The sequence below is a fragment of the Ornithorhynchus anatinus genome, chromosome X5 (genome assembly GCF_004115215.2).
Source record: "Ornithorhynchus anatinus isolate Pmale09 chromosome X5, mOrnAna1.pri.v4, whole genome shotgun sequence".
NCBI classification, from domain to species: Eukaryota; Metazoa; Chordata; class Mammalia; order Monotremata; family Ornithorhynchidae; genus Ornithorhynchus; species Ornithorhynchus anatinus.
Window position 1 is genome coordinate 30,140,755 of NC_041753.1, and position 24,725 is coordinate 30,165,479.

Consider the following 24,725-nt stretch of genomic DNA (forward strand, 5'->3'; position numbering starts at 1 on the left):
CTTCTTGTCCTTTCCAGCAGTTGGAGACAAAGTTAGTTCATTCACTGTAGGTATCCAATAACTTAGGTCTATGGTCGCCCAGATTTTTGCAACATCTGCAGTTTTTCTCCATAGATGGTTCATGGCTCTTGTTGGCATTTGTCACAGCCTTGGTCAGTCAGTAGTATGTATTGAGCACCTACTGGATACAGACTATTATACTAAACATTTAGGAGAGTACAATAGAATTAGTAGACATGATCCCTGTCTTCAAGGAGTTTACAATTGAGCATGGGAGACGGAAACCAAAATTATAGATAGGAGGAAAAAGAAGGTGATATGTGCATAAATTAGTGCTTAAGTAACAGGGTATGTAAAATACATATATGAGCTACAGAGGTCGAGAACATTTTAAGTCATTCAAGGCACAAAAGTGTGGCAGTGGCAGTTGTGAGTGGGTATAAACTGGGAAAATTAGCAAGTGGGGAAGGACTTCTGGAGCAATTGTGATTTCAGAAGGGCTTTGAACATGGGGGGGAGCTGAGAACTGTCACATATGAAGGGGGAGGGAATTCCAGGTAGTGGAAAAAACTTGTGCAAGAGGTTGGTGGCAGGATGGATTAGAACGAGGCACAGGTGACTAGGTCAGCTGGAAAGGAACAGAGACTGTGCTGAAGGGAACGAATGGCTAAGTAGAAAGGAGAGAATTGATGGCGAGCCTTAGTCACTAGTCAAGAGTTTCTGCTTGATGCAGAGAGGAGTGGCAGCCACTGCAGAGTTTTGACGAATGGGGATGAACACAGAATGACATTTTAGAAGAATGATCCGGGCAGCAGAGTGAAGCGTGGACGGGAGAGGAGAGAGACTGTTGAGGTAGGGTGATCAGTGAGGAGGTTGATGGAGTAGTCAAGCGGGAATATGAGAAGTGCTTGAACCAATGCAGTGGCTGTTTAGATGGAAGAAGCAGCTGTTGGGGGGAGAGAGAGGTGCGTATTAATATCAAATATCAGTACTCAGTACTGCCACTTAGCCCCCATTATATTAGTACAGCTGTCCCTGAGTAAGTTGATTTGAGGCAGTTGCACCAGACTTCACGCTAACCAACAGAATTCCCATTTTCCCAGGGCGAGTGCTGAGGCAGTAGAGTCATCACTGAGTCATTGCTCAATCAGCTCTCCCCCCATACCGTACCTCACTGATCTGTCACTGCAACCCAACCCGCACACTTGGCTCCTCTAACACCAACCTACTCACTCAATTCCTCTCTCCAATTCTCTCCGTGACCCTCTCCAATCTGGCTTCTGTCCCCTTCATTCCACAGAAACCACCCTCTCAACAGTCACCGATGATCTCCTTGCCACATCCAGCGACCTCTACTCCATCCTAATCCTCCTGGACCTCTCAACTGCCTTTGACGCTGTCGACCACCTCCTCCAATCTCGGTTTCACCGACACTGTCCTCTCCTGGTTGTCCTCTTGTCTCTCTGGCCGCTCATACTCAGTCTCTTTTGCGGGCTCCTCTGCTTCCCACCCCCTACCTAGGGAATCCCTCAAGGTTCAGTTCTGGGTCCCCTTTTATTTTCCATCTATGCACTCTTGTGGAGAACTCATTGGCTCCCATGGCTTTAACTCCATCTCTGTGCAGATGATTCCCAAATCTCCTCCTCCGGCCCTGTCTCCCACTCTGCAATCTCTATTTCCTCCTGCCTTTAATACATCTCTACTTGGATGTCCTCCCGTCACCTCAAGCGTAACATGTCCAAAACAGAACTCCTTATCTTTCAACCCAAACCCTGTTCTCCCCCTGACTTTTCCGTCACTGTAGACAGCACCACTATCCTTCCTGTCTCAAAAGCCCATAAACTTGGCGTTATTCTTGATTCCTCTCTCTCATTCAACCCACATATTCAATCCATCATTAAACCCTGTTCATTCCACCTTCCCAACATCACTAAAATATGACCTTCCCTCTCCATCCAAACTGCTACCAAGTTAATACAATCACTTATCCTAACCTGCCTTGATTACTGCATCAGCCTCCTTGCTGACCTTCTCTCTCTCTCCCCCTACTCCAGTCCATACTTCCCTCTGCTTCCTGGATCATTTTTCCACAGAAACGTTCAGCGCATTTCCCCACTCCTCAGGAAACTCTAGCAATTGCCCATCCACCTCCACATCAAACAAAAACTCCTCACGATTGTCTTTAAAGCACTTAACCAGCTTGCCCCCTCCTACCTCACCTCGTTCATCTCCTACTACAACCCAGCCCACATACTTCACTCCTCTAATGCCAATCTTCTCACTGTACCTTGATCTCATCCATCTCACCACCGGCCCTTTGCCCACATCCTGCCTCAGGCCTGGAATACCCTCCCTCCTCAAATCCGGCAGACATTTACTCTCCCCCCACCCAAAGCCTTATTGAAGGCAGATCTCCAAGAGGCCTTCCCTGACTAAGCCCTCTTTTCCTCATCTCCCACTCCCTCCTGTGGCACTGTAACTTGCTCCCTGTATTCATCCCCCCACACCCCAGCCCCATAGCACTTAAGTACATATCTGTAATTTATTTATATTGATGTGTTTTTATATTAATTATTATATATATTAATTATTTATATTAATTAGTCCCCCTAGACTGTAAGTTCATTGTGGGCAGGGAATGTCTGTTTATTGTTAAATTGTACTCTCCCAAACGCTTAGTACAGTGCTCTGAACATAGTAAGGATTCAATAAACATGATTAAATGAATGAATGGGCCTCAATCTCATCTATCTTGCCACTGATCCCTTGCTCAGGGCCACCCTCTGGCCTGGAACTCCTTCCTCCTTCACGTGCGATAGACATTCACTCTCCCCTCCTTCAAGATCATACTAAAATCCCGTCTCCTTTCTCGACTAACCTTTCATTTCCCTACCCTTCTGTGTCATCTATGCTCTTGGTTCTGTACCCCTTAAGCAGTTCAAAACCCCACAGTACTTGTGCACATATCCTTCCACTCTGGCCTCTTCACCTGTCTGTAATTTATTTTAACATCTGTCTCTCCTACCAGTTTGTAAGCTGCTTGAGGGCAGAGATCATGTTGACCTACCCGATTGTATTGCACTCTCCCAAGCACTTAGTCCAGTGCTCTGCACACAGTAAGTGTTTGATAAATACCATTTCTTGATCGATTGACCACTGGAAACAAGAGGGCTTTCACGGCCTTCCAACACAACTCCAATCTTGAAATCCTCACCACTTTTTCTCTTCTCCAGCCATGCCAGCTGATTCGCACCAGGCCCTGCAATGCCAAGAGCAGCCTCGCCGTTACCGTAGCCGATCAAGGCTTGTGGGAGCCCACGGCGTTCTCTAGGTGTCGTTTGGGTTCAAGGCCTCCCCACAACCCCAGCCCCACAGTCACGCCGAGCCCCTTGAAACACCTCAATCTTAATTCTCTAGGCTCCGGCCAGACACTGGATGTAGGAGAGGGAAGGGGGATTCTCCGTGGCAAATAGGGAAAATCATTTCTTGGATTTGCTACCTCTGCCCTGTTTTGGTTTCAGGAACTGAGTCTTCCAACCTGTAGATAAAGTTCCTGAATTACTGTTAAAGAATGCATTTCCCTCTTAGTGGGATCTGGTCTCTTGGCTTTTTATGGAAAATATAACAGTGGGGGAAAATACAAGGCAACACATTCCTCTTTAAGTAAAACTGTCTGACTCAGAAGGTCTTCAGTTGGGTGTACTCCTTTTTAAGGTAGCTGGACATTTCTTCTGACCCTAAAGAAGATTTTGAAATCAGTCACAGACCTAAGAGGGCCTCTTCTTTGTTCAGCTTTGTTCGATTTTCACAGGCTAATGTTCTAACTTTAATTTTCCAACCCCAAACTCTATATTGCATCCCCTACAACTCTGATTTTCAACTAGAGCTAAAGGTGGGTGTGCCCCTTCACAGGGTAGCAGGATGCTGTGGACAGGTGTTGGCAACCCTGACTTATGTACCGGAGATTGGCACGCCAAAGCTTCCTGGCTGGCGTGCCGTTTCTGGATGCAGTTCAGGCACCAGTGTCCACTTTGCTTCTGCTGCCCCTTCCCGGTCTAGTTTCTCCCCTGCCGTTTCCACTTCAGCACTTGTGCCCAGAGGGCTGGGCAGAGTAGAACTTGAATGAAGTGGCTACAGTGCTTCCATCCACAGCTGCGTGTACTTCCAGAGGCAGTTCAATGTGTCCCAGCCACTTCCCTTACACCCCTTTCCTGGAGTAATGATGGTAATTATAATGATAATGGGAGTATTAGTTCAGTGCTTTTTATATGCCAAACTCCATACTTGGCACTGGGATGGATATGGAATAATCACGTTGAACACAATTCCTTTCCCACATGGGCCTTCAGAGTCTAAGGGGGAGGAAGAGCAGGTGTTGAGTCTCCATTTTACAGATGAGGAAACAGAGGCCCAGAGAAGTTAAGTGACTTGGCCAAGATTACCTGCCAAAATCTTGGCAGGTGGTACAGCTGGGATTAATAATAATAATTATGGCATTTGCTAAGCGCTTACTATGTGCTTACCCTTCTAAGCGCTGGGGAGGATACAAGGTGATCAGATTGTCCCACGTGGGGCTCACAGTCTTCATCCCCATTTTACAGATGAGGTTACTGAGGCCCAGAGAAGTGAAGTGATTTACCCATCTTGAGATTAGAACCCAGGTCCTTTGACTCCCAGACATCTTTCCACTAGACGGTGCTGCCGTGATTGAGAGCAACTCATGACCTTTGAGAGAGCATTTCACCGTTCACCCAGTTCTCCTGTAATATGTAGTGGGGTCTTCTGGCAAAACCCCACAGTAAGGAAAGCTTGTGCTTTGTGCTCACATGTTATAACGCCACACACTGTGCACCAACCGTTTCTCTGACACCATACCAAACAGGCTTGTGTTGTCGAGTCATCATTCCCTAATTCCCTAGCAGTGTTCTAGCCCAAATATGCCACAAAGACATGGGTTGTGGTCAAACTGAGGGCCTAATCAAGAGTGGCAATCTAAAATCCAAAGTCATCCAACTGGCAAACACTTTCTTGTTACAGGTTGCTGTTGTAACCCTGAGATGTGACTAAGAAGGTGTGCAGAAATTAGTGAGCTGAATTTTGACTTCAATATCAATTCTTAGGTTGGGAGCCTCAGGTGGGATCAAGCTGTGTCTGATCGGATTATTTTATACTTACCCCAGTGCTTAGCACAATGTTTTGAACTTAGCGAACACTATTAAAATAGTTATTACTCCTACTGCTAAATTGCTAGCTGTGTGCTAAGCATTGGGAGAGAATGCTCAGTTGGAAATTAGATATGGCCCCTGTCCCAAAATTAACCTTTTTCTTTTCTCACAAACAGAACTGGAATTTCCCCCTCATGTTTTCTCCTCTTTCCAGGACTCCACCATTTCTACCAGCCCAGCCAGGGCAGTAAACCTTTTAATCAAGGTGTCTTTCTGGCATCTCATAAGTATTTTCAGTCTCTCGGAAAGTGTATTCCCATAACATTCGACTGCAGCTATCTTCAATTTACAGTCAAGGAATGATGTAGCATTTGTGTAATTCGTTTTCTTTGTGTTTTCTAATAATCTTTTTCCATCGACATGCTAAAGAATTTCATTCGGCTGACAAGAGTAGAAAGAGGTGATCACACGTAATTTCAGAATGAACTTCCCTCTGCTGGAAGAGGGAAGCTGGAATCAAGTTGGTGAGGCAGGTGGGGAAAGTTATTTAAAAAGCTGAATTTGCTGGCAGGCTAAATTTTTTTTTTTTTTTTAGCAAATATGTTTATTTTTTAAGGCTTTTGCCAACTTTTCTCAACAATAAGTACTGGCAAAGCGTTTTCTTTCTTTTTTTTTTTTTTAACTGTCAAGACGTGTTTTAAATGTGTGGAATGTTATGTAGAAAAGCATTTACCCCTTGACCTCTGCAATATTTGGCAGCCATCACTGTCGCCTTAATGAAACTATGGGTAGAACTTTGATGTTTTATTTCTGTGTTCTCATAAAACAATCCTCACACTAACGTTTCAGGAAAAAAAAAAGGTGATGTATGGAGCTTGATTTTTGTGTGAATATCAAAGTATTGACATTTTTTAACAGACCATGTAAATGTCTAAGGAAAAGACTTTTTCCTCAGTCATTTGAAACTTCCAAACCATACCCTGCAAGATAGAATTCTGAGAAGCTGTATTTTCTAGGAACCCTTCCAGCTGCTTTTAAAGCTTCTCGAGTTGCCACATCATCAGTTGTGCAGCATGAAAGGCAAACGATGATCAGTGGTTAACATAGCTTTTCTTTCTCCCCAGATTCTAAAAACAGTTAAATGTGTGTCATCAACTTTATTGTGCTTAAGTTGTTGATATTGTGCTAGTCATCTCTTCAGGCCCTGTCATCAAATCCCTATCTCCTAGGACAGGGAGGGTTATACGCGAAGGCATTTGCTGGACCATTGTAAGCTAGTTAAAGCCTTCAAATAGGAGAGCCAAATCCAGGTTTTGGCAAACATGTAAGCCCCAAGCCATATTTTCTTTGAGGATTACTCTTGCCAGGGCCAGATGAATTGTAGAGCACCACTGAAAGTGATTAATCATATTGGGCTGGGTCATAAGACCACGGGCAGTGCCGTTATTGGGGTCAGACCCATGAGCCAGCCAGCCAGCCCAGTGGCCACATGATAGTTGCCCTCCTAGACATGCACTCTCATGGAGAGCAGTGGATCGCTTCACCGTCTTAACCTTTTCTCAAGTAACCTTCATGGGCCACTTGTCTGTAAACTTGCCCAAACCGCCTCTTGAGCCTGCTGAGATTTTTGGCTTACACAACTTACTGGGATAATGAATTCCACGTGCCCCACCCATCCACTGGTGAAGGGGTGTTTTTCTTTTGTTTAAAACCTACCACCATCAAGCTTCAGGAGCCCGTGTCTATTTATATCGATCAATCATATTTATTGAGCACTTACTGTGTACCAAGCACTTAGAGCACAACACAACAGAACTGGCAGATAAGTTCCCTGCCCACAACAAGATTAGTCTAGAGGATGAGTGTACATCTGTGTGTGTTTTTCCCAGCACTTTGCAAGCAGTTGGCACTTAATAAATAGTATTAAAATTTCCCATCACCCTTTCAGCCCTAACAGGAATAAAAAGAAGCCAGAAAACTCTTTAGGGTTAGGTATGCTGGACCTGGTTGCCCTCGGTTGACTTCAAGCCCATTGAATCCATTGATCTATTTATTGAGCGCTTACTGTGTGCAGAGAACTGTACTAGGCACTTGGGAGAGTACAGTACAACAGAGGTGGTAGACACGTTCCCTGCCCAAAATGAGCTTACAGTCTAGAGTAACTGACTCTTAATGTCAGGAGACATTAAGATAAATTGCAAGTATGTATATGAGTGCTGTGGGGCTGAAGGAGACGTGAAGAGGGTGCAAATCCCAAGAGGAAATGAGGGCTTAGTTGGGAAAGGTGTCTTAGAGGAGGTGTGTTTATAAGGTTTTGAAGGTGAGTAGAGTGATCATCTGATTGATATTGAAGGGGAGGGGGTTGGCATTCCAGGTCAGAGATAGGATGCGGGTGAGAGGTCAGAGGTGAGAGACAAGATCAAGGTACCTTGAGTAGGTTGACATTAGAGGAACGAAGTGTGCCGGCTGGGTTGTAATAGGAGAGCAGAGAGGTAAGATGATTGAGTGCTTTAAAGCTAATGGCAAGGGGTATCTTTTTGATGCGGAGGTGGTCCGTTCCGTACATTTATTTTGCACAGATTTCACCAGTGTAGAAAAGATTCCCGCATCTTGGGCTAGTTTTGACTCTCCCAAGTTACCTGTACACTTCAACTTCTTCTTCTTGAAGGCCTTATGCAGTTTGCAGTGCAGCCTGTTTTCTTCATGAGCTGCCAGACCCCATTGTTAAAAAGTTACTCCATCTATTGGTCTTCTATCTATGCTGTTTTTTCCCGGAGGACAGTGGTTTGTTGCATGACCTATGGTTCTAGTCTTTAACTTTGCAAACTTCCTGCAGTTCAGGAGACCAAAAGGGCAGGAAACCTGTTGGCTCCAGGGAAACAGCTTGGAAGCTGCAGCTTCACCTGCAGGTCTGAAGCCCCATGCCTTTTCTGTCACCATCTGCTCCCTTTCTTTTGCTGCAGTTCGTGGATCGTGTACTGCTCACACGGTCCTGCCACCCCCTCAAAGGCAGGGGCAGCTGGGGATCTAAGATGGTATCAGAGACCCAACTGGGGGAAGGTTGAACTTTGGAGTTGTAGGGCAAGTGGGAATCCCTAATGCCTGGGCCAGATACTGGCAATGGAAAATAATTATGGTATCTGTTAAGCGCTTACTAAGTGCCGAGCACTATTCTAAGCATTGGGAGTAGATACAAGGTAATCAGGTTGTCCCACGTAGGGCTCATAGTCCTAATCCCCATAGTCCAGATGAGGTAACTGAGGCACAGAGAAGTTAAGTGGCTTGCCCAAGATCACACAGCAGACAAGTGTGTGAAGATAGTGTGGTTGGTGACTAAAAATGTGTGCATAAGGTGAAAGACTTTCAAACTCTGTCCTTTCCACCAAAGCTGAACTGAATGTGCTGCATGCATCCTTCAGGCTCACTATCAATCAGTGGGATTTACTGAGGGCTTTCTATGTACAGAGTACTATACTAAGCACTTGGGATAATACAGTACAAGAGTTAGCAGACGGGTTCCTTGCCCACAAGGATCTTACCATGTAGCACTTATTGAGTGCTAATTGGCAGAATTACAAATAAAATTACAATATAATAGAATTACAGTCGAATTGTTAGACATGATCCCTGTCCTCAAGAAACCTACAATCTGGAACTGCTGCCATTTGTTATGGGACTGGGAAAGGGGTATTAAGGAGGTAGGCATCTTAGGTGGATCTCAGAGAATCCATCTTGAATCTGGATCAGATAAAAAAAAAAATGGGAGTTTCTCTAGGTGCGATTTCCCCTTGTGTGCTAATTTGGCTATGTTTGTACTGATGGTTTAATGCTATTATCTCACTTCAGGGTAGAGTTTCATAAACTCCAAATACCTGCAGGATGCCATAGACGCCTGGAAATAAATCATTCAATTACTTGGTGTCCAAACTCAGTTCTCTGGCTAGCATCCAGGTTTCTGGGTTGAAGTACACTCCCAGTACATACAGGTATGAGGAACTGATTTACCATGTGGCATTGGACTTCCTTAAAACATTCCTATCTCAGGCCAGTCTAATATTTGATATGAGGCTGCCTCAATAATTTTGTTGGATCAGACTCAATGCTAAAATAAGGTTGTGTCTCACTGAATAAACTCTTTGAGGGTTTGGGATTGAGCATACTAAGGCATAACAGAAAATAGAATTTATTGAAATCTCAATTGAAAGTAGGTTCATAATAAATGAGTAATCTTTGATGCCAAAAAGGTAATGGAGCTCCCCACCCCTCCTCCAAAGAGGAAGTTTGGATTTTCACTCTTTCTGAACAGGTGTATTTTAATAGGATGCTGCTCAAATGTTCTAATTAACTTTGAGGTGCATCTTTTGAAGCTCAGTATATTGTTACACTGACTAAAAGAATAGCTTCTAGGCCGCTCCCGGCCACCTGGATTCCACTGGCTACCTAGGCCATATGCAGAATGCACAGCATATTTGCTTGGATTTAACACAGTATGTGCTCTTTGAGACCATTTTTTTCCCCCCACTCTAGCCATTAACTTGGCACTATTAGCACTTCAAATTTGAAGATGATGCAACCTCTTAAAAACAACCATTTGGAACTGGTGTTTTCTGGAAGCCCATTTATAACTTTTTCAGACATTTGTTGTAGATAGTGTGTTGGTGGGTTTTGGGGTTTTTTGGGGTTTGTTTGTTGGTTTTTTTTGGTCTTTTTGAAAAACAAATATAAGGTGAGAGATAGTATGACCTAATGGATAGACCTCAGGCCTGGGAGTCAGGGGGACCGGGATTCTCATCCTGATCTGCCACTTGTCTGCTTTGTGACCTTGGGCAAAAGTCACTTAACTTTTCCTCTGATACCTCATTTTCAAAATGGGGATGGAGACCAGGATCCCCATGTGGGACATGGACTGTGTACAACCTGATTAGCTTGTATCTATCCCAATGCTTAGTACATTAAGCGCATAGTAAGCACTTAAATACCATAAACAAGGAGGTGAGACACACAATATCCACTCTATCACAGTAGAAATTAGAGAAAACCAGGTATTATTTTCTGTTTATCAACAAGGAATGATGTTCTGAAGGTAATTCCCATTGAATATTTTACAAGTCTCTCTAGACTGTAAACTCCTTACGGGCAGGGAATGTGTCTGCAAATTCTTTCCCAAGCACTTAGTACAGTGTCCTGCACATAATAGGCACTCACTAGATACAATTGATTGATTGAGTAGCTACCTGGAGAGTTTTTGGTGAACATTGGTGCATCTTTCAGTAACGCCAAGCTCCTCATAGGGGAAAAAAAAAACTTGGTCTAAAATTCTCCAATCCCAAAATTGTCCTAGGTGATCCGAGGAAGCCTTGCTCTCAGCCCAATGCGATATAACCCCACCCCTTCCCACCCAGAGTGTCACCCAGACCCCTAGTTCTCTCCTCTGCTCCCTTCCCAGAGTGGCACAAGATGTGGGGAGAGGCTGGGATTCGGGCCAGAGGACTCCTCAGGGGTCCCAGTGTCAAAGATCTGGGTGCACATCCCAGAAGGCACCACGAGGTGTGGATGAAGAAAGGAAGAAGGAAGAGGAACTGGAGTTGATTCCTGATCTTAGTTCCTCCTGCTCGCAACAGGGATACTTTGTGAACTGCAGGCTCCCTGATCTGCACACTTTGTTTGCAACCACCATTACATTTAGAAAGTTCCACCCTGCTGAGCTATGCTAGATCCACAGCAGCTGTTTTTGCTTTCTCGAAGGTGGAATTTTCTCAGCATAGAAACAACGTGTTTTATGAATGTGCCACTTCATATCTCCTTTTCTGGTGTCTCTGAGCAGCAAAGGTGGAATGTCTCTGGTGGATGGTCTCGGGGTTACTTACTACCCTGACTTTAAAGAGGTGTGGCCTTTCGTTTGAATTACAATATCATTTCATTTGTTTACCTTTTGGAAATGATCTAATACCTAGTTTCTTCCAAATCATTATCTAGACTTGACATATTCTAAAAAGTATGCTCTGTATTGTCTTAAAATTTAAGATTAAAGCGTTGGCATCTAGTAACATTTCTCTTAGAATCTGAAAAGTCATGGGGTCTCTTTCAGGATCGAGGTCCACGCAGTCCACATATAGGAAGCATGCTTCTATATGGGTGCTAGAAATCTGAAAGTCTAAGGATAGTCATTTGGAAAACTTATTACCAGCATTTCCTGAGCAGCGACTATGTGCGGGGCACAGTACTGGACACGTGGGAGCATACATACAACCAAAATAAAAAAAAAAACCTGGTCTCTGTCCTCAGAAACCTTCCTTAAATTTTAGCATTTCCTTCGATAATTATGTAGTACTCACCCCAAAGAGCTTTCACATTCATATCTACCCATTCCTGCCTCACAGTGATAATAAGTGCTTGGGAGAGTACAATATAACAGACGTATTCCCTGCCCACATCGAGCTTACAATCTAGAGGACTACTAATACTAAACGCTTGGGAGAGGAAGGTCCCTGCCCTCAAGGAGCCACACTGTTTGATTTGGGGCGGAGGGAGCGGAGAAACAGACTGTAAAATAAATTACAGATAGGAGGAAGAAGAAAAAGAGGATATGTGCATGAGATTAATGCTTAAAGGAGAAATTAAGCTCAGAATTAAATTGCTCTTGGAGGCTGAGTTATTTTGAACTTCCCAAATGCCTACTATAGTGCACTACACCAAGTGGGGCTCGATATGTACTGGTATTATTACTATCAATCACTCAGTGGTATTTGAGTGCTTACTGTGTGGGGAGAACTGTACTAAAAGCTTGGGAGAGTACAGTGCAACAGAATTCATCATCATTATTGGTATTGAGAGCATACTGTGCAGAGCAGTATACTAAACGCTTGAGAGAATTCAGTGCACTAGAGTTGGTAGACATGATCCCTGCCCTCAAGGATTTTGTAGTCATCCTCAATGGTATTTATTGAGCACTTACTGCATGCAGACCACTGTACTGAGCATTTGGGAGAGTACAGTACAACAGAGTTGGTAGGGAAGTTTCCTGCACACAACGAGCTTGCAGTCTGAGAGGGGGGACTCATGGTTGGGGCCGGGGGGGAGGGGATGGGGAGGGCTGAGGTGCCCGGGAGGGCCCCAAGCCCAAAGGATGCTGCTTCGGAGTCGGCCGGTAAGGGGCAGGAACGTGGTAGAGATGAGACATCATCGAATCAGAAACATGAGGGAGAACCCTAAGGGGAAAGAAGAAGTAGGAGCAAGATGTTTCCCAGGGAGGGGAGAGACAGAACTGGGTGGAAAACTGAGTTCAGCTCTCGGCTTATTGATGAGAGTGGGGCAGGATGATGGACTAGGGTTTGGGGGAGGGGGAGTCCAGGCAGGCTCTGCAGAACTAACAGACTCAATTTAGGGGTCTTTTCAGCTGGTGAAAGACTGGTCCAGGGACCGGATGTGGGAGAGTCTGGAGTCCAGCCCAGAGAGCTGTCGGGGGAGACAACAGCTGGGATCCAGGATCCTCCAGCCTCATCACCCCAACAGCGGGGACCCTGAAAGTACATCCTAAAGCAGCTCATGCCACTCTTGGAGAGGAAAATCCTGAGCTGGATGGCTCGTTAGAGCAACCCAGTGGTCTTGTGGCATTTTCCTTAGATCTTCATCTGTCTAAATTGAGTCAAGAGAAAGCTGGTGACTAGGTGATCTTTGAAAGTTCCTTCCTTTATATCTGTATGCGGGTGGTTTGGACACAAACTGCAGTTTTCTGCTCCCCTAGTCTTTAGACCTAACTTTGCAGAGGTGCTCTGAATGGTTTGGATACTTGGATGATAGTGTGGCACGATCAGCATTTAAAATTATGAAAGGATCAGAGATATAGGAAAGAATGATAATGCATTTAGATCTTCCTGAAATGCAAACTCTTAAATCTCAATAAAGCTAGGTCATCAAAGCCCAAAGACTTTCCTGGATATATATATTTTTGAAAGTATAATAGTTCATCTTAGCTTAATGGACTGCTTTTAAAATGTCATTTCTCGATGGAACGGTAAAGCACCTAATTTTTTATTTTATTTACTTGGTGATGGCTCTTCAAAATCTTAGGTTCCTAGTCATTCCTAACAGAATTAGACTTGTTGGTGCAGAAAACTTCAGTCTAATGGCATGGAAAATGGTCACCACCTCTTCATTTGAACTTCTAGATTATTCCAACAGGACGGTGTTTGGCTGTTGATAGTGGCTGTGATTTTTATTCCCACTTCTACTGAGTCGACTAACAGTTTCATTATCTTTAAGAATCTCCCTCACTGTCTTGTATCCCCTCTACAACAATCTCCATGTGCCTACCATATGTAGTTGTTTGTGTCCAAGGTCTAACCCGATGCGAAAGAACCACTTGGCTAGAGATGTTGGTGGAGGAGGATAGATATGAGTCTTAAGAATTTCATCGGCCTTGTCCTCCCAAATCAGAATGTTAATTGAGGGAATTGTTTTAAATTACCTCCAGACGCATCCAGTTGAGGAGCCCCCCACCCCCTCCCCTTTTTTTTCTATTTCAATCAGTGGTATTTATTGAGTGCTTCCTGTATGCAGAGCACTGAACTAAGCGCTTGGGAGAGTACAGGCTCGGCCACTTGTCAGCTGTGTGACTTTGGGCAAGTCATTTCACTTCTCGGTGCCTCAGTTACCTCATCTGTAAAATGGGGATGAAGACTATGAGCCCCACGTGGGACAACCTGATTCCCCTGTGTCTACCCCAGCGCTTAGAACAGTGCTTGGCACATAGTAAGCGCTTAACAAATGCCAACATTATTATTATTATTACAGTACAACAGAGTTGGTAGAAATCTTCCCTGCCCGTGATGGTATTTAATGAAACTCGATTTGTTAATAGCGTGGGAAGCGTTCTGCACCCACAGATGTGGTTAAGCTGTTTTCCCTATGAGCTGTAAATAATATGCTTTCGTAATTAATAGCTCCCACTTGCAAGTCGTGGCCTAGTGGATAGAGCATGGGCCTGGGAGTCAGAAGGATTTGGCTTCTACTCCTGGCTCTGCCACTTGACTGTTGGGTGACCTTCGGCAAGCTACTTCTCTATACCTCAGTTACCTATCTGTAAAATGGGGATTTAGACTATGAACTCCATGTGGGATAATGGACTGTGTCCCGATTGATTAGTTTGTATCTACCCAGCGCTTTGAACAGTGCCTGGCCCATAGTAGGTGCTTAACGAATTAAAAAAAAAATCCACCTGGCATTTTCAGTATTTACAGGAGTTTGTATAATTTTCACTGTGAGTCTAATAGCTTTATAAAAGCAGGTCAGGATGACTAAGATACTGCCAAGGTATGTGTGAGAGCCTACTAGTCTGGGGTTGGCTAGTGATTTATGCTGGGTGAAAAGAAAAGAATTCTGATTCTCTTAAAGTGGTAGCGCACACCAGATCATACCTGGAAGTATGGTCTCATGCCTTCCAGTGTTTGAGCCTCCACTTGGCTCAGAAGCTTAGGAAAAGGAAATTCTCCTCTGTAGAAGTTAGCTCCACCTCAATGAGGCCTACCTTTGCCTCTGAGCCAGCCTGCCTTACTTCACTATTATTCACTTAGGCAGGCAGAGTCCATAGTTAACTAGCAAGTAACCAGTACAATAGAAGACATCTGGCACACTGTTTCTCTTCATTTGGTCCTATCTTCTGTGGATCACCACGGGTCTTTCCACAGAGGCAGTTTCGGAGCGAGAAAAATTTTGTCAAATTCATTCATTCAGTCATATTTGAGTGCTTACTGTGTGCAGAGCACTGTACTAAGCAGTTGGTACAGTACGACAATAAACAGACAACAGTCAAATGCTCTGGTTAGTTGTCTATGAAAATAGTAATTGTGGTATTGAAGCACTTACTGTGTTCCATGCACTGTGCTAAGCTGTAGGGTAGATGTAATATAAGCAGATCAGACACCATGCCTGTCCCACGTTGGGTGTGTAACACACTACATCAAATCATGGAATCAAATCCATGGCTGTGGTACATTTTATGCAGTGGTTGATAATACAGTGGGAAGCATTTTGTGCATACGTGGTCAGGCTGTTTTCTCTATGAGCTGTAAATAATATGCTCTTGTAATTAATAGCTCTCACTTGCAAGTCGTGGCCTAGAGCATGGGCTTGGGAATCAAAAGGACCTGGGTTCTAATGCCGACTCCGCCACTTGTCTGCTGTGTGACCTTGGGCAAGTCGCTTCACTTCTCTGTGCCTCAGTTACCTCATCTATAAAATGAGGATTGAGACTGTGACACCCACGGGCCCTGACTTGCTTGTTTATTTAGTACAGTGTGTGGCACACAGTAAGCACTTAACAAGTGTCACAGTTATTATTTAACTTCTCCATGCCACAGTTCCCTCATTTGTAAAATGTGGGTGCAGTGCCTGTTCTCCCTCCTACTTAGACTATGAGTCCCACATGGAATAGGAACCATGTTAATCTGATTGTCTTGTATCTTCTCCAGTGCTTTAGTAAGCGCTCACAAATACCACAAGTATTATTAACAGGTTTTGCACCCCCATTTTACAGATAAGGAAACAAAGGCCCAGACTTGCCCAAGGTCACACAGCAGAGAAGTGGCGGAGATGGGATTAGAACCCAGGTCCCCCTGCCTGTTTCCAGTAGACCATTCTGCTTCTCTTTCTACAGTAACTACTCAGTAAATGCAATTGTTGTGACTGATTAGTTAGTCACCATTGATTCAAATGGAATAGGGGTCAGTGGACCCATAGGGGCCAGTTTTTCATCTTGAGCATGGGCGGGGGGGAGCGGGGGGGAAATGGTGCAGGGGTTTTAGTCGGGGATGAGGACTAGGAGATCACAGACATCAAAGAGCACCATTTTGGGTGTTTTCAGTCCTGATTGGAAACTCTCGGGTTTTGTCCAAGACCTGGGATGAGCCAAGTTGGAAAATCAGCTCCATCAGCCCCACGGGTTGGCCCTCCCATGGATGGTACCACCTTGAGTGCTATTTTTCATAGTTTGTTATGTCTTTATACCCTTGTCACTCATTGTTATTTCACTATGTTGATTACTGTAAAACTGCAGAAACCAAACGGTATCATACAGTCAGGTAGGGGCTGGGAATCATCGCAGTATCACGTCTTGAAGGCTACCACATGCACATGCTCAACCAGTTCTTCCTCCACCATATATCCTTGTGTCAACTTCTGGGTCATATTTTAGCCCAAACAGGCTCTTGTTGGAGGGAAGGACAGTCCTTCCATTAAGTTGTGCCCAAATTGTGTGATGAAAATATGTTGTAACGGAAATAATTGTAGGTTACTTAGTCGTCCTTTATAGAGTGAAGTGTACTTGTGAGTCTGTGGTGTGTGTAATTGTAAATGCCAGTGTGGGGTCACAGTGCTGACCCTGTTGTGCACACGTAGCAGTTGTCCTCTGTTCTACTGTTGTATGGGAGACCTGGTGGTGTTTTTGCCTCTGTTTCTCAATCACTGTAGCAGAAGTAAAAAACGTGATTTCTTCTCTGCAAAGAGCAGTCTGAATAGGGAAGGGCAGTAGACATAATCTTAAGAGTAAAAAAGATGGAAATGAATAATAGACACAGAGAGAAAGAAATACAAGTTTTGAAGTAGCAACTGGTGTAGTGTGACTGGGAAGTTGGGGGGATTAACTGGGAAATGCTTCCTGGAGGAGGTGACTTAAAAGCATCACCTTCTTTTAAAAGATTCGTGTTGTATTCCATGAATGAGACTGTGAAGGAAAGACTGAGAGTGGAGGAATTGTCTGCTAAGGAGAGAATGACTCCTGGGAGATGGAGAAAGACACCCCCCCCCCCATAAAAGTGGTTGAGAGGAGAGTGATTGAGTTTGCTCTGGAGGTGGTGAGGGCTAAATGGGGAGGGTGTGGCAGGTTGGGCAGTCATTAGTAGTCTTGGGAAGAGACAGTGATAATCACCACAAAATGACCCAGAGTGTCCAGAATCAGGTGCCGCCTCTGATCTGCCATTATTTGCATTCCGTCCTTTTCATAAACCACATTGTTTTATTTGAGTCTTTGCGCCTGCCCAACATTTTCCAACTCCCAACTTAGCTTCAGTTTTTCCCAAGATGGGGAGTCAGTGGATGATGTGAAGCAGCCTGGTGCAGTGGATAGAGCACGGGCCTGTGAGTCAGAAGGACCTGGGTTCTAATCCCAACTCTGCCACTCGTCTGCTGTGTGAACTAGGGCAAGACTTTTCACTTCTCTGGGCCTCAGATATCTCATCTGGAAAATGGGGATTGAGACTGTGAACCCTATGGAAGATAAGGGACTGTGTCCAACCTGATTTGCTTGTATCCACGCCAGTGCTTAGTACAGTGCCTGGCACATAGTAAGTGCTTATCAAATACCATCATTATTATTGTGATCTGGGGGAACTGTGCCTCAGTTCTGGTCTGACTGTTTCTAGCCTCTGCTTGTCACAGCTGGTGGAACAGGATTTTTTGTCCATCCAGAAAGCTGGCATGCGTACTCTACTGTAATTCTAATGCTTTAAATCCTGAAGAAAATGAAAATATAAGATCACATAAGCCTTTTGCCTTTTCTGATGTATTTTTCAAAGCAACAGCAGCTGAAGGGAAAATGGACTGTTGTCAGAATGCAATATTATTTTGGGAGATTTTGAACTGGTTCTCAACATTTGATAAGGTTGTTTATGAAAAAGCAGCTTTATTATATGGCTTGTATTAACAGAAAAATGCAGGTGCAGTTTCCCTGAATTTGGGAGTAAAATAAATCACGATAAAAAATATTCCTTAAATTCTAAGCCAATCTAGATGAAAGAATAATATTAAAACCTGGCTAGCAAGGAATGCCTTGGCTCTTTCATGGCTTGTTTTCTCTTCCGACCTCAGACACATTTTTAGACTGTTGATTTCTTCTTCTTTGGACTGATGTTTATGGAAGAAGTTTGACCTACTAGGACTGTGAATTTAGATGAACAAAGATTTGGTTAAGGGAGTGTACTATGTGCTCTATGTGTTTTATTCATCTCAAATTTAAACTGTGTTTCTTTGTGGGTCTAAGTACCTCTCTAAATTTTGTTTTTTCTTTTATGAAGGTTGTGAAGATGAGGAAGGAAGTGAAGAAGGTCCGAGTTTTGGTTATCCGCAAACTCACCAGGCACATCACCAAACTGAAGTCAAAAAAGTTAGTCATTTCTAATAATCACACAGTGATATGGTATTTATTGCATGCTTACTATGTGCAAAGCCGTGTACTAAGCACTTGGGAGAGTACAAAACAACAGATTTAGCAGCCATGTTCCCTGCCCACAATGAGCCAACAGTCCCTCTGACTACCGGCATGAGAGTTCATGGCCCATTCAAGTATTGGCATCACTGATAGCACGTGGACTGGGTGGGTGCGAAGTTAATATCAGAGCACTGGGAGTGCCTGACCATCTTGATGGAAAAATGACCCAAGGAAAGGGACGCACCACGTTTTGGAGGGGTCTTTCTTCATTGAAGCGGAAGTTCATTCATTCATTCAATAGTATTTATTGAGCGCTTACTATGTGCAGAGCACTGTACTAAGCGCTTGGGATGAACAAGTCGGCAACAGATAGAGACAGTCCCTGCCGTTTGACGGGCTTACAGTCTAATCGGGGGAGACGGACAGACAAGAACAATGGCACTAAACAGCGTCAAGGGGAAGAACATCTCGTAAAAACAATGGCAAATAAATAGAATCAAGGCGATGTACAATTCATTAACAAAATAAATAGGGTAACGAAAATATATACAGTTGAGCGGACGAGTACAGTGCTGTGGGGATGGGAAGGGAGAGGTGGAGGAGCAGAGGGAAAAGGGGAAAATGAGGCTTTAGCTGCGGAGAGGTAAAGGGGGGATGGCAGAGGGAGTAGAGGGGGAAGAGGAGCTCAGTCTGGGAACGCCTCTAGGAGGAGGTGATTTTTAAGTAAGGTTTGATGGAGGGTTGTTTCAGACCAATAGGTGGAATCCAAATCTGCCCATTGGTAGATGTGACTGTCTGGTAACGCTGGGTAGACCATGGAAACAACCACCTTTACATGCATGTGTATGCCCTTCCCTGAACCACCTGTTTGTTTTGGGCTCCAGCCTGTTTATTGATCAATCAGTGGTATTTACTGAGCACTTACTGGCACTGTGCTACACACTTGGGAGAATGCATACAACAGAGTTTGTAGACAAATTTCCTGCTCACCAGGAGGTTTACAGTTTAGAGGGATCTTACAGCCTATTTGGATGGAGGACAATGATGTATTTTTTTGTTGTTGGTACTGTTTTGTTTTTTGGGTTTTTTTGATTTGGCTGTTTGTTTCTTTGTTTCTTGTTATTTTACTTTTTCCCTGGTTTTCACAGGAAGGTGGAGAAAACTCCCCCAATCCTTACAAAGCGAGAGTATTGTGCTCTATAGGGGCTTACCAGATCTGTAGCTGTTGAGATCGCAGGTAGATTTCGTTAGGTGACGGCCAACTGCACCCTTTCTCTCTGCCAGCTGTCACCCAAAATGTGCCACTGGCCACAGAGGGTCCAGGGAACTAAGCATAGCTGGTCCAGTGCAAACCCCTCCTGCAAAAATAACTAAGACACATGTCCTGCTGGTGGGAGGGCATCCAAGTTTACCTTTTGGAGATGGAAGGTTAGATAAAGCAGCTTGCACTCTACTAGACCCCTATTATTTATCAACATCAATCAGCCCATTATATTAAGCATGTACTTAGTGCAAAGCACTGTATTAAGCATGTGGGAAAGGATTTCAGAAGCAAGCATATGTTCCCTGCACTCTAGGAGGGAACACTAAGATTTTCCAGATTGTAAAATATCGTGCCGGCGTGGATAAACCACAGGGCGATTGAGCAAAAAAGTGACAGAAGAGCTTCAAGGTGAGCATATGAGGTCACAAAATATAGGGTAAAATCATCTAAACTGTATGATGATGGCCTCTGAGCTCTCAGTCATGGCACAGGAAAAGGACCGTGGGAACATTAATGACTACTTCTTCCAACCTTTTGTTTAAAGTGCAGCATCAGCCTGGGAAGATACAACGAGAAGTTGGACACTGTCAGGAAGGAGATAGAAAATAAAACAAGGTTCAATTTCTGCCATGACATAAATTCAGTATCTTCTCATGTACCGTACTCTGCTTCCTTTCCTGTCTGGACCAAGGAGGGGTTGATGGGAGTCCTTGGGGGAAGGGAGGTGGGGAGTGGGCAGTGTTATCCTCGCCACAAGGATCACAATCATATTGTAGCTCTTAGTCAATCATTTATTGAGCCCTTACTGTGTGCAGAGCACAGTACTAAGCACTTGGGAGAGTACAACAGAACAATAGAACAGACACATTCCCTGCCCATAAGCTTACAGTCTAGAGGGGGAGATGGGCATATTAATATGAATAAATAAATTATAGATATCTGCATAAGTGCTGTAGGGCCAAGAGGAGGGATGAACAAAGGGAGTAGCAAATTAGTGTCTTTAAAGGCATCTTTTGGACACCAAATACAGGGTGGGATGAAATATTTGTCTTAGCTTGTGTGGCTAGTAGCTCTATGCAAAAAGTATTTTTGTATATTTTAAGTTTAAACTTGAGTTAAAACTATCCCTCCTTTTTCCCAATCAGAGCATTGCTTTTCTAAGCTTGGATTTAACTGCATTTCCTCTCCTCCTCTTCCACCCCCATATGTTTCTGAGATGTTTTCCTCTCCCACTCCTCCTTTCCCCCCCAACCCCCACACTCCCTGAGAGCACCCCACCTAGGACACCGTGCTTAATATTTTTTCAGTAAATTCTCCCTTTTTATGTCCCAATTTGAGGTCATAATGAAGTTCTCTGTCCATAGCTGTCCTGTGTACTTGAAGAAATACACTGGTGGAGAAAATTCATATATGAGATATTATGTGTGTGTGTGTGACTGAAGGCCAAGGTAGGACCCATAGCCCCAGCCCCGTTGTTGCCTACAGAAAGGTGTCCTTTGTTGTGTTATATTTGATGTTTACAGCCATTGGAACTGTTTTCACTTTGGCATCCATGCCTTTCAGTCTTTATAGAATTCCTGCTCAAAAAGAGCTGCTCCTTTCCTTATTATAATATGTCGCATTGGTCTATCCAGGGCAATTGACTGCCAGTTTTCAACTGGGATGTTGCATTATTTGAGGCTGTGTCTTACTGTGTCTTTGAAGCATTTCCTCAGTCCACTTTGCTTTGGTATCCCAATTTCAGCTCACCATACAGTGGCTCGTTGAGTATCCTGTCATCACCCATTCTCCTTGCACGTCTCACACAGTGTAGCTGTATTGGGGTGAGCCTAGCTTCAGGGCTAGGCGACTTTGTTCCAGAACGTCATTGTTTGTGATCCTGTTTTGCCATTTGTTGTTGAGGATAACCCGTAGGTGACCCTGATGAAATCAATCAATGGTATTTATTGAGGGCTTACTATATGTTAAGCACTGTACTAAGCACTTGGGAGAGACAGTACAACAGAGTTGGTAGACACTTTCCAACTCCTCAAGGAACCAAATGCAGCATTTGTATGGGGGCTAGCTCACAGCCGTAGAGACGGTCGGAGAGCACTGTAACATTAATAATGATAATCATGGTATTTTGTTAAGCACTTACCATGTGTCAAGCACTGTTCTAAGAGAAGGGGTAGATGTAAGCTAATCAGGTTGGACACCGTGCCTGTTCCACATGGGGCTCACAGTCTTAATCCCCATTTTACAGATGAGGGAACTAAGGCACAGAGAAATTAAGTGACTCTCCCAAGGTCACACAGCAGACAAGTGGCAATGCCGGAATTAGAACCCAGGTCCTTCTGACTCCCGGGCCTGTGCTCTATCCACTAGACCATGCTGCTTCCTACTGTAGGCCTTTACTTGGAGCCTAGTTTGTATCACTCTGCCATCATAATCTGTTTGACAGTATCCCACAGGGTGTGTTGGCTTTCTTGTTTCGGTTTTCAGTTTCCTTTGCCGATGGTTAAGTCATTGGTGTGTGAACCGCCTAGGTAACAGAATTCTATGGCCGCGTTTAAGCTTTGTGTTGCCAATACAAGTTTTTATTTGTGGGTATGTTTTCTGTGGTGCCAGCCTATCCATCACCTCGGGTTGGTTCAGATTTAAAGTCAGCCCATAAATTTACATGTCTGGGTGAAAGGCATCTAGGATGCAGTCATTTACATCCAGAAATTCTTGAACGTCTGTCTCTAGGACTTCGGCTGATGGTCCGAGTCTGTGGAGTTGAAAGACTTTCCCAAAGGTGCAGAAGCGTATTTTAGCACCTGAAGCACCCAGTCTGATTTCATCTTCGAACATGGCTGTGTAGAATCGCACCTCTCCTATCAGACTAAAAATGAACTGAATGTGATGCCATTGTAACACTTTGCAAGTCTCAAATAGATGCCTCATGTGTGTAATTGTATTTTATGCAGCGGTTCTGAAGGTGAACTACAGAAGAACGAAAGACGAGTGCAACGATTAGTTGAGGAAATCCATGCCATGAAGGTAATGGCTTGTGTTTATGTGCTGATTCCCTTTCTCTCCCTCCCCCCCCCCGCACTTTGCCTTGTAATGTGTGTGCTCTTGTTGTGACTTTTGTGAATAGCCCTTAGAATGCTGACATGTTCTTGGTTTCGGGGCATCTTACCTGTAATCCTGTGGGGTTCATTTTAGCTAAAAATTGTATCACATCTGGGAATATTTTAAACTTGCATTTTTTCATGTCTTTTGCTAAGTCTGTCAAAGGGCTAGACTAATGACTCAAAGTCTATCCAAACTAAACTCACATTGGTTGAGGAATGTTTCATGCCTAAGGTTTTTACTGTAACGGGTACAAATAGGAATTAGTGATGCCGCTTGGGAGTGTGTGTGGCGATACGGCTTGTTGAAATCATTACTTTATTCGTTGCCAGCTCAATAAATGTTTGTGTGATGGTGTCAGTATTATAGATTCTGCTCTGTAGTAGTTGTTGAAATTGAAACTGTGGTGGACTAAGAAAATCCAAATGATTAGCATAATTTTTTGAATCCTTTCACTCCTTTTACATTGTGGAAACTCTCATTTGCCAAGTGACATACCATTAAATGTCTGAGAGACAGTTTTATAAAACAGAATTGAGGAAAAAACGCACGTTCCCAGCAATGAGGGAATTTTCAGTTTTTGTGCATGAATATTGCTTTCAAATGCAAGTTCCATGCTTGGGGTTTGAGAAAAGATTTAGAGGACCTTCCAGAAGGAATCCTTTTGGAGTGGGGGGGGGGGCGGTGTTTTAAATGTTTTAAATACAATTCAGTGTTATTTTTTGGATGGGGTTTTTTGGGGGGGTTGATTTTTTTTTTTTTTGGAAGAGACAAAGTATGGTCCCTGCTGTAGTTCAGATGTCACAGTTAAATACTTTGTAAAAAAAAAAAAAAAAACAGGAATGTTGGAATGCATATTTTGAAAGTACATGTAAGCTTTTTAGCAATTCCAGATAAAGAACAAAAGACTAGTTGTTGCTTCCCCCCTCCTCCCGAATTTATTCATTCCAAAATGGTTCAACATGCTTCTTGACATAATCAGCAAGCTAAAATGGTATTCATAGGTCCCTAAATTTTGGTACTCATTAGCTTTGGATTTTCTCAGTCCATGGATCTGGTATTTCATGGTTTGTGTTAGGATAGAGGGTCGTATGTTGGATAAACACATAAAGAACTGGATATGAAAGATCATATTGTTATAGGGAAATCTTTTCAGATAAAATTGCCCGCATACCTTTTCGTAATCTCTCAGATTGAGAAATTGTGCAGGATGTAGAGCTAAATTCAAAATTTACTCTCCTTTATTCCTTAAATCTTTTTATCGGAGGTGCTCAGATCTGCTAGTTCAAGGTAATAACTCCTATTTCCAGGTGGTTGCCATAAACTTTCATTTCAGAATTTCATTTCACCCTCACCCTTTCCCGCATTATTTCCCTGCCTCCTATGTGGCCAGAAATGACAGCATGTGTAGACTTGCTATTCCAGGCAGTGGCATTTTGGGGTGAGACAGTTCAGCTGCCCTGATTTCAACTTCCTCCTTATAGGCCTTTGGGAAATTGAAAGTAAACGTCTCTGGATTGAGCTAAAACTGAAGAACGGACGAAAAAATAAACAAAAATCCCCACACACTTGCTCTGCGTGAATCCAAGGCACATTCCTTTCAGATGGATCATTAAGAAAATGGTTGTCTTCCCCAAATGAAAGGCCAACACATAAGGGTTGTGTTTCAAAATTTAGAGTGTGCTTTTTCCTAAGAATGTCAATACTGTGTGTTAAAAGTAACTAGGGGTATCAGAGGAAGATCACAAAGTAGGAAGTCCCAGCTTTAATTAAATCTGCAGAAAGACTCTACTTATTGGCCTCCAAAACACCATATTTTTATAGTCATGTGCATGACATACTATCCTGGGCTGGCTGTCAGTGATGATAGGTTATGTGGTTGCAAGATGATGCGGGGATGAAGATGACGTGGGGTATTTTTAGCAGTGAAAGTTGGGTTTTCCGGCCTCGAGAAATGTTCTGAACTTCTATACCATAGAATTATAGGTTCTAGATT

The 24,725-nt window shown here is 43.7% G+C and overlaps 1 protein-coding gene across 3 annotated transcripts in view; it reads left to right on the forward strand.

The window, feature by feature from the left end:
* Positions 1–24,725, forward strand: part of SRFBP1 (serum response factor binding protein 1) — an 88,604-nt gene that overhangs the window by 6,267 nt on the left and 57,612 nt on the right. For 2 of the 3 annotated variants that reach the window (XM_029056134.1, XM_029056133.1), the window contains 2 exons: positions 18,233–18,321; positions 22,582–22,654. In XM_029056134.1, coding sequence (XP_028911967.1) covers positions 18,242–18,321; positions 22,582–22,654 — 153 coding nt within the window. In that variant the 5' untranslated portion in view covers positions 18,233–18,241. The remainder of the gene's footprint in view (positions 1–18,232; positions 18,322–22,581; positions 22,655–24,725) is intronic. The other variant, XM_029056136.1, reaches the window with a different exon arrangement.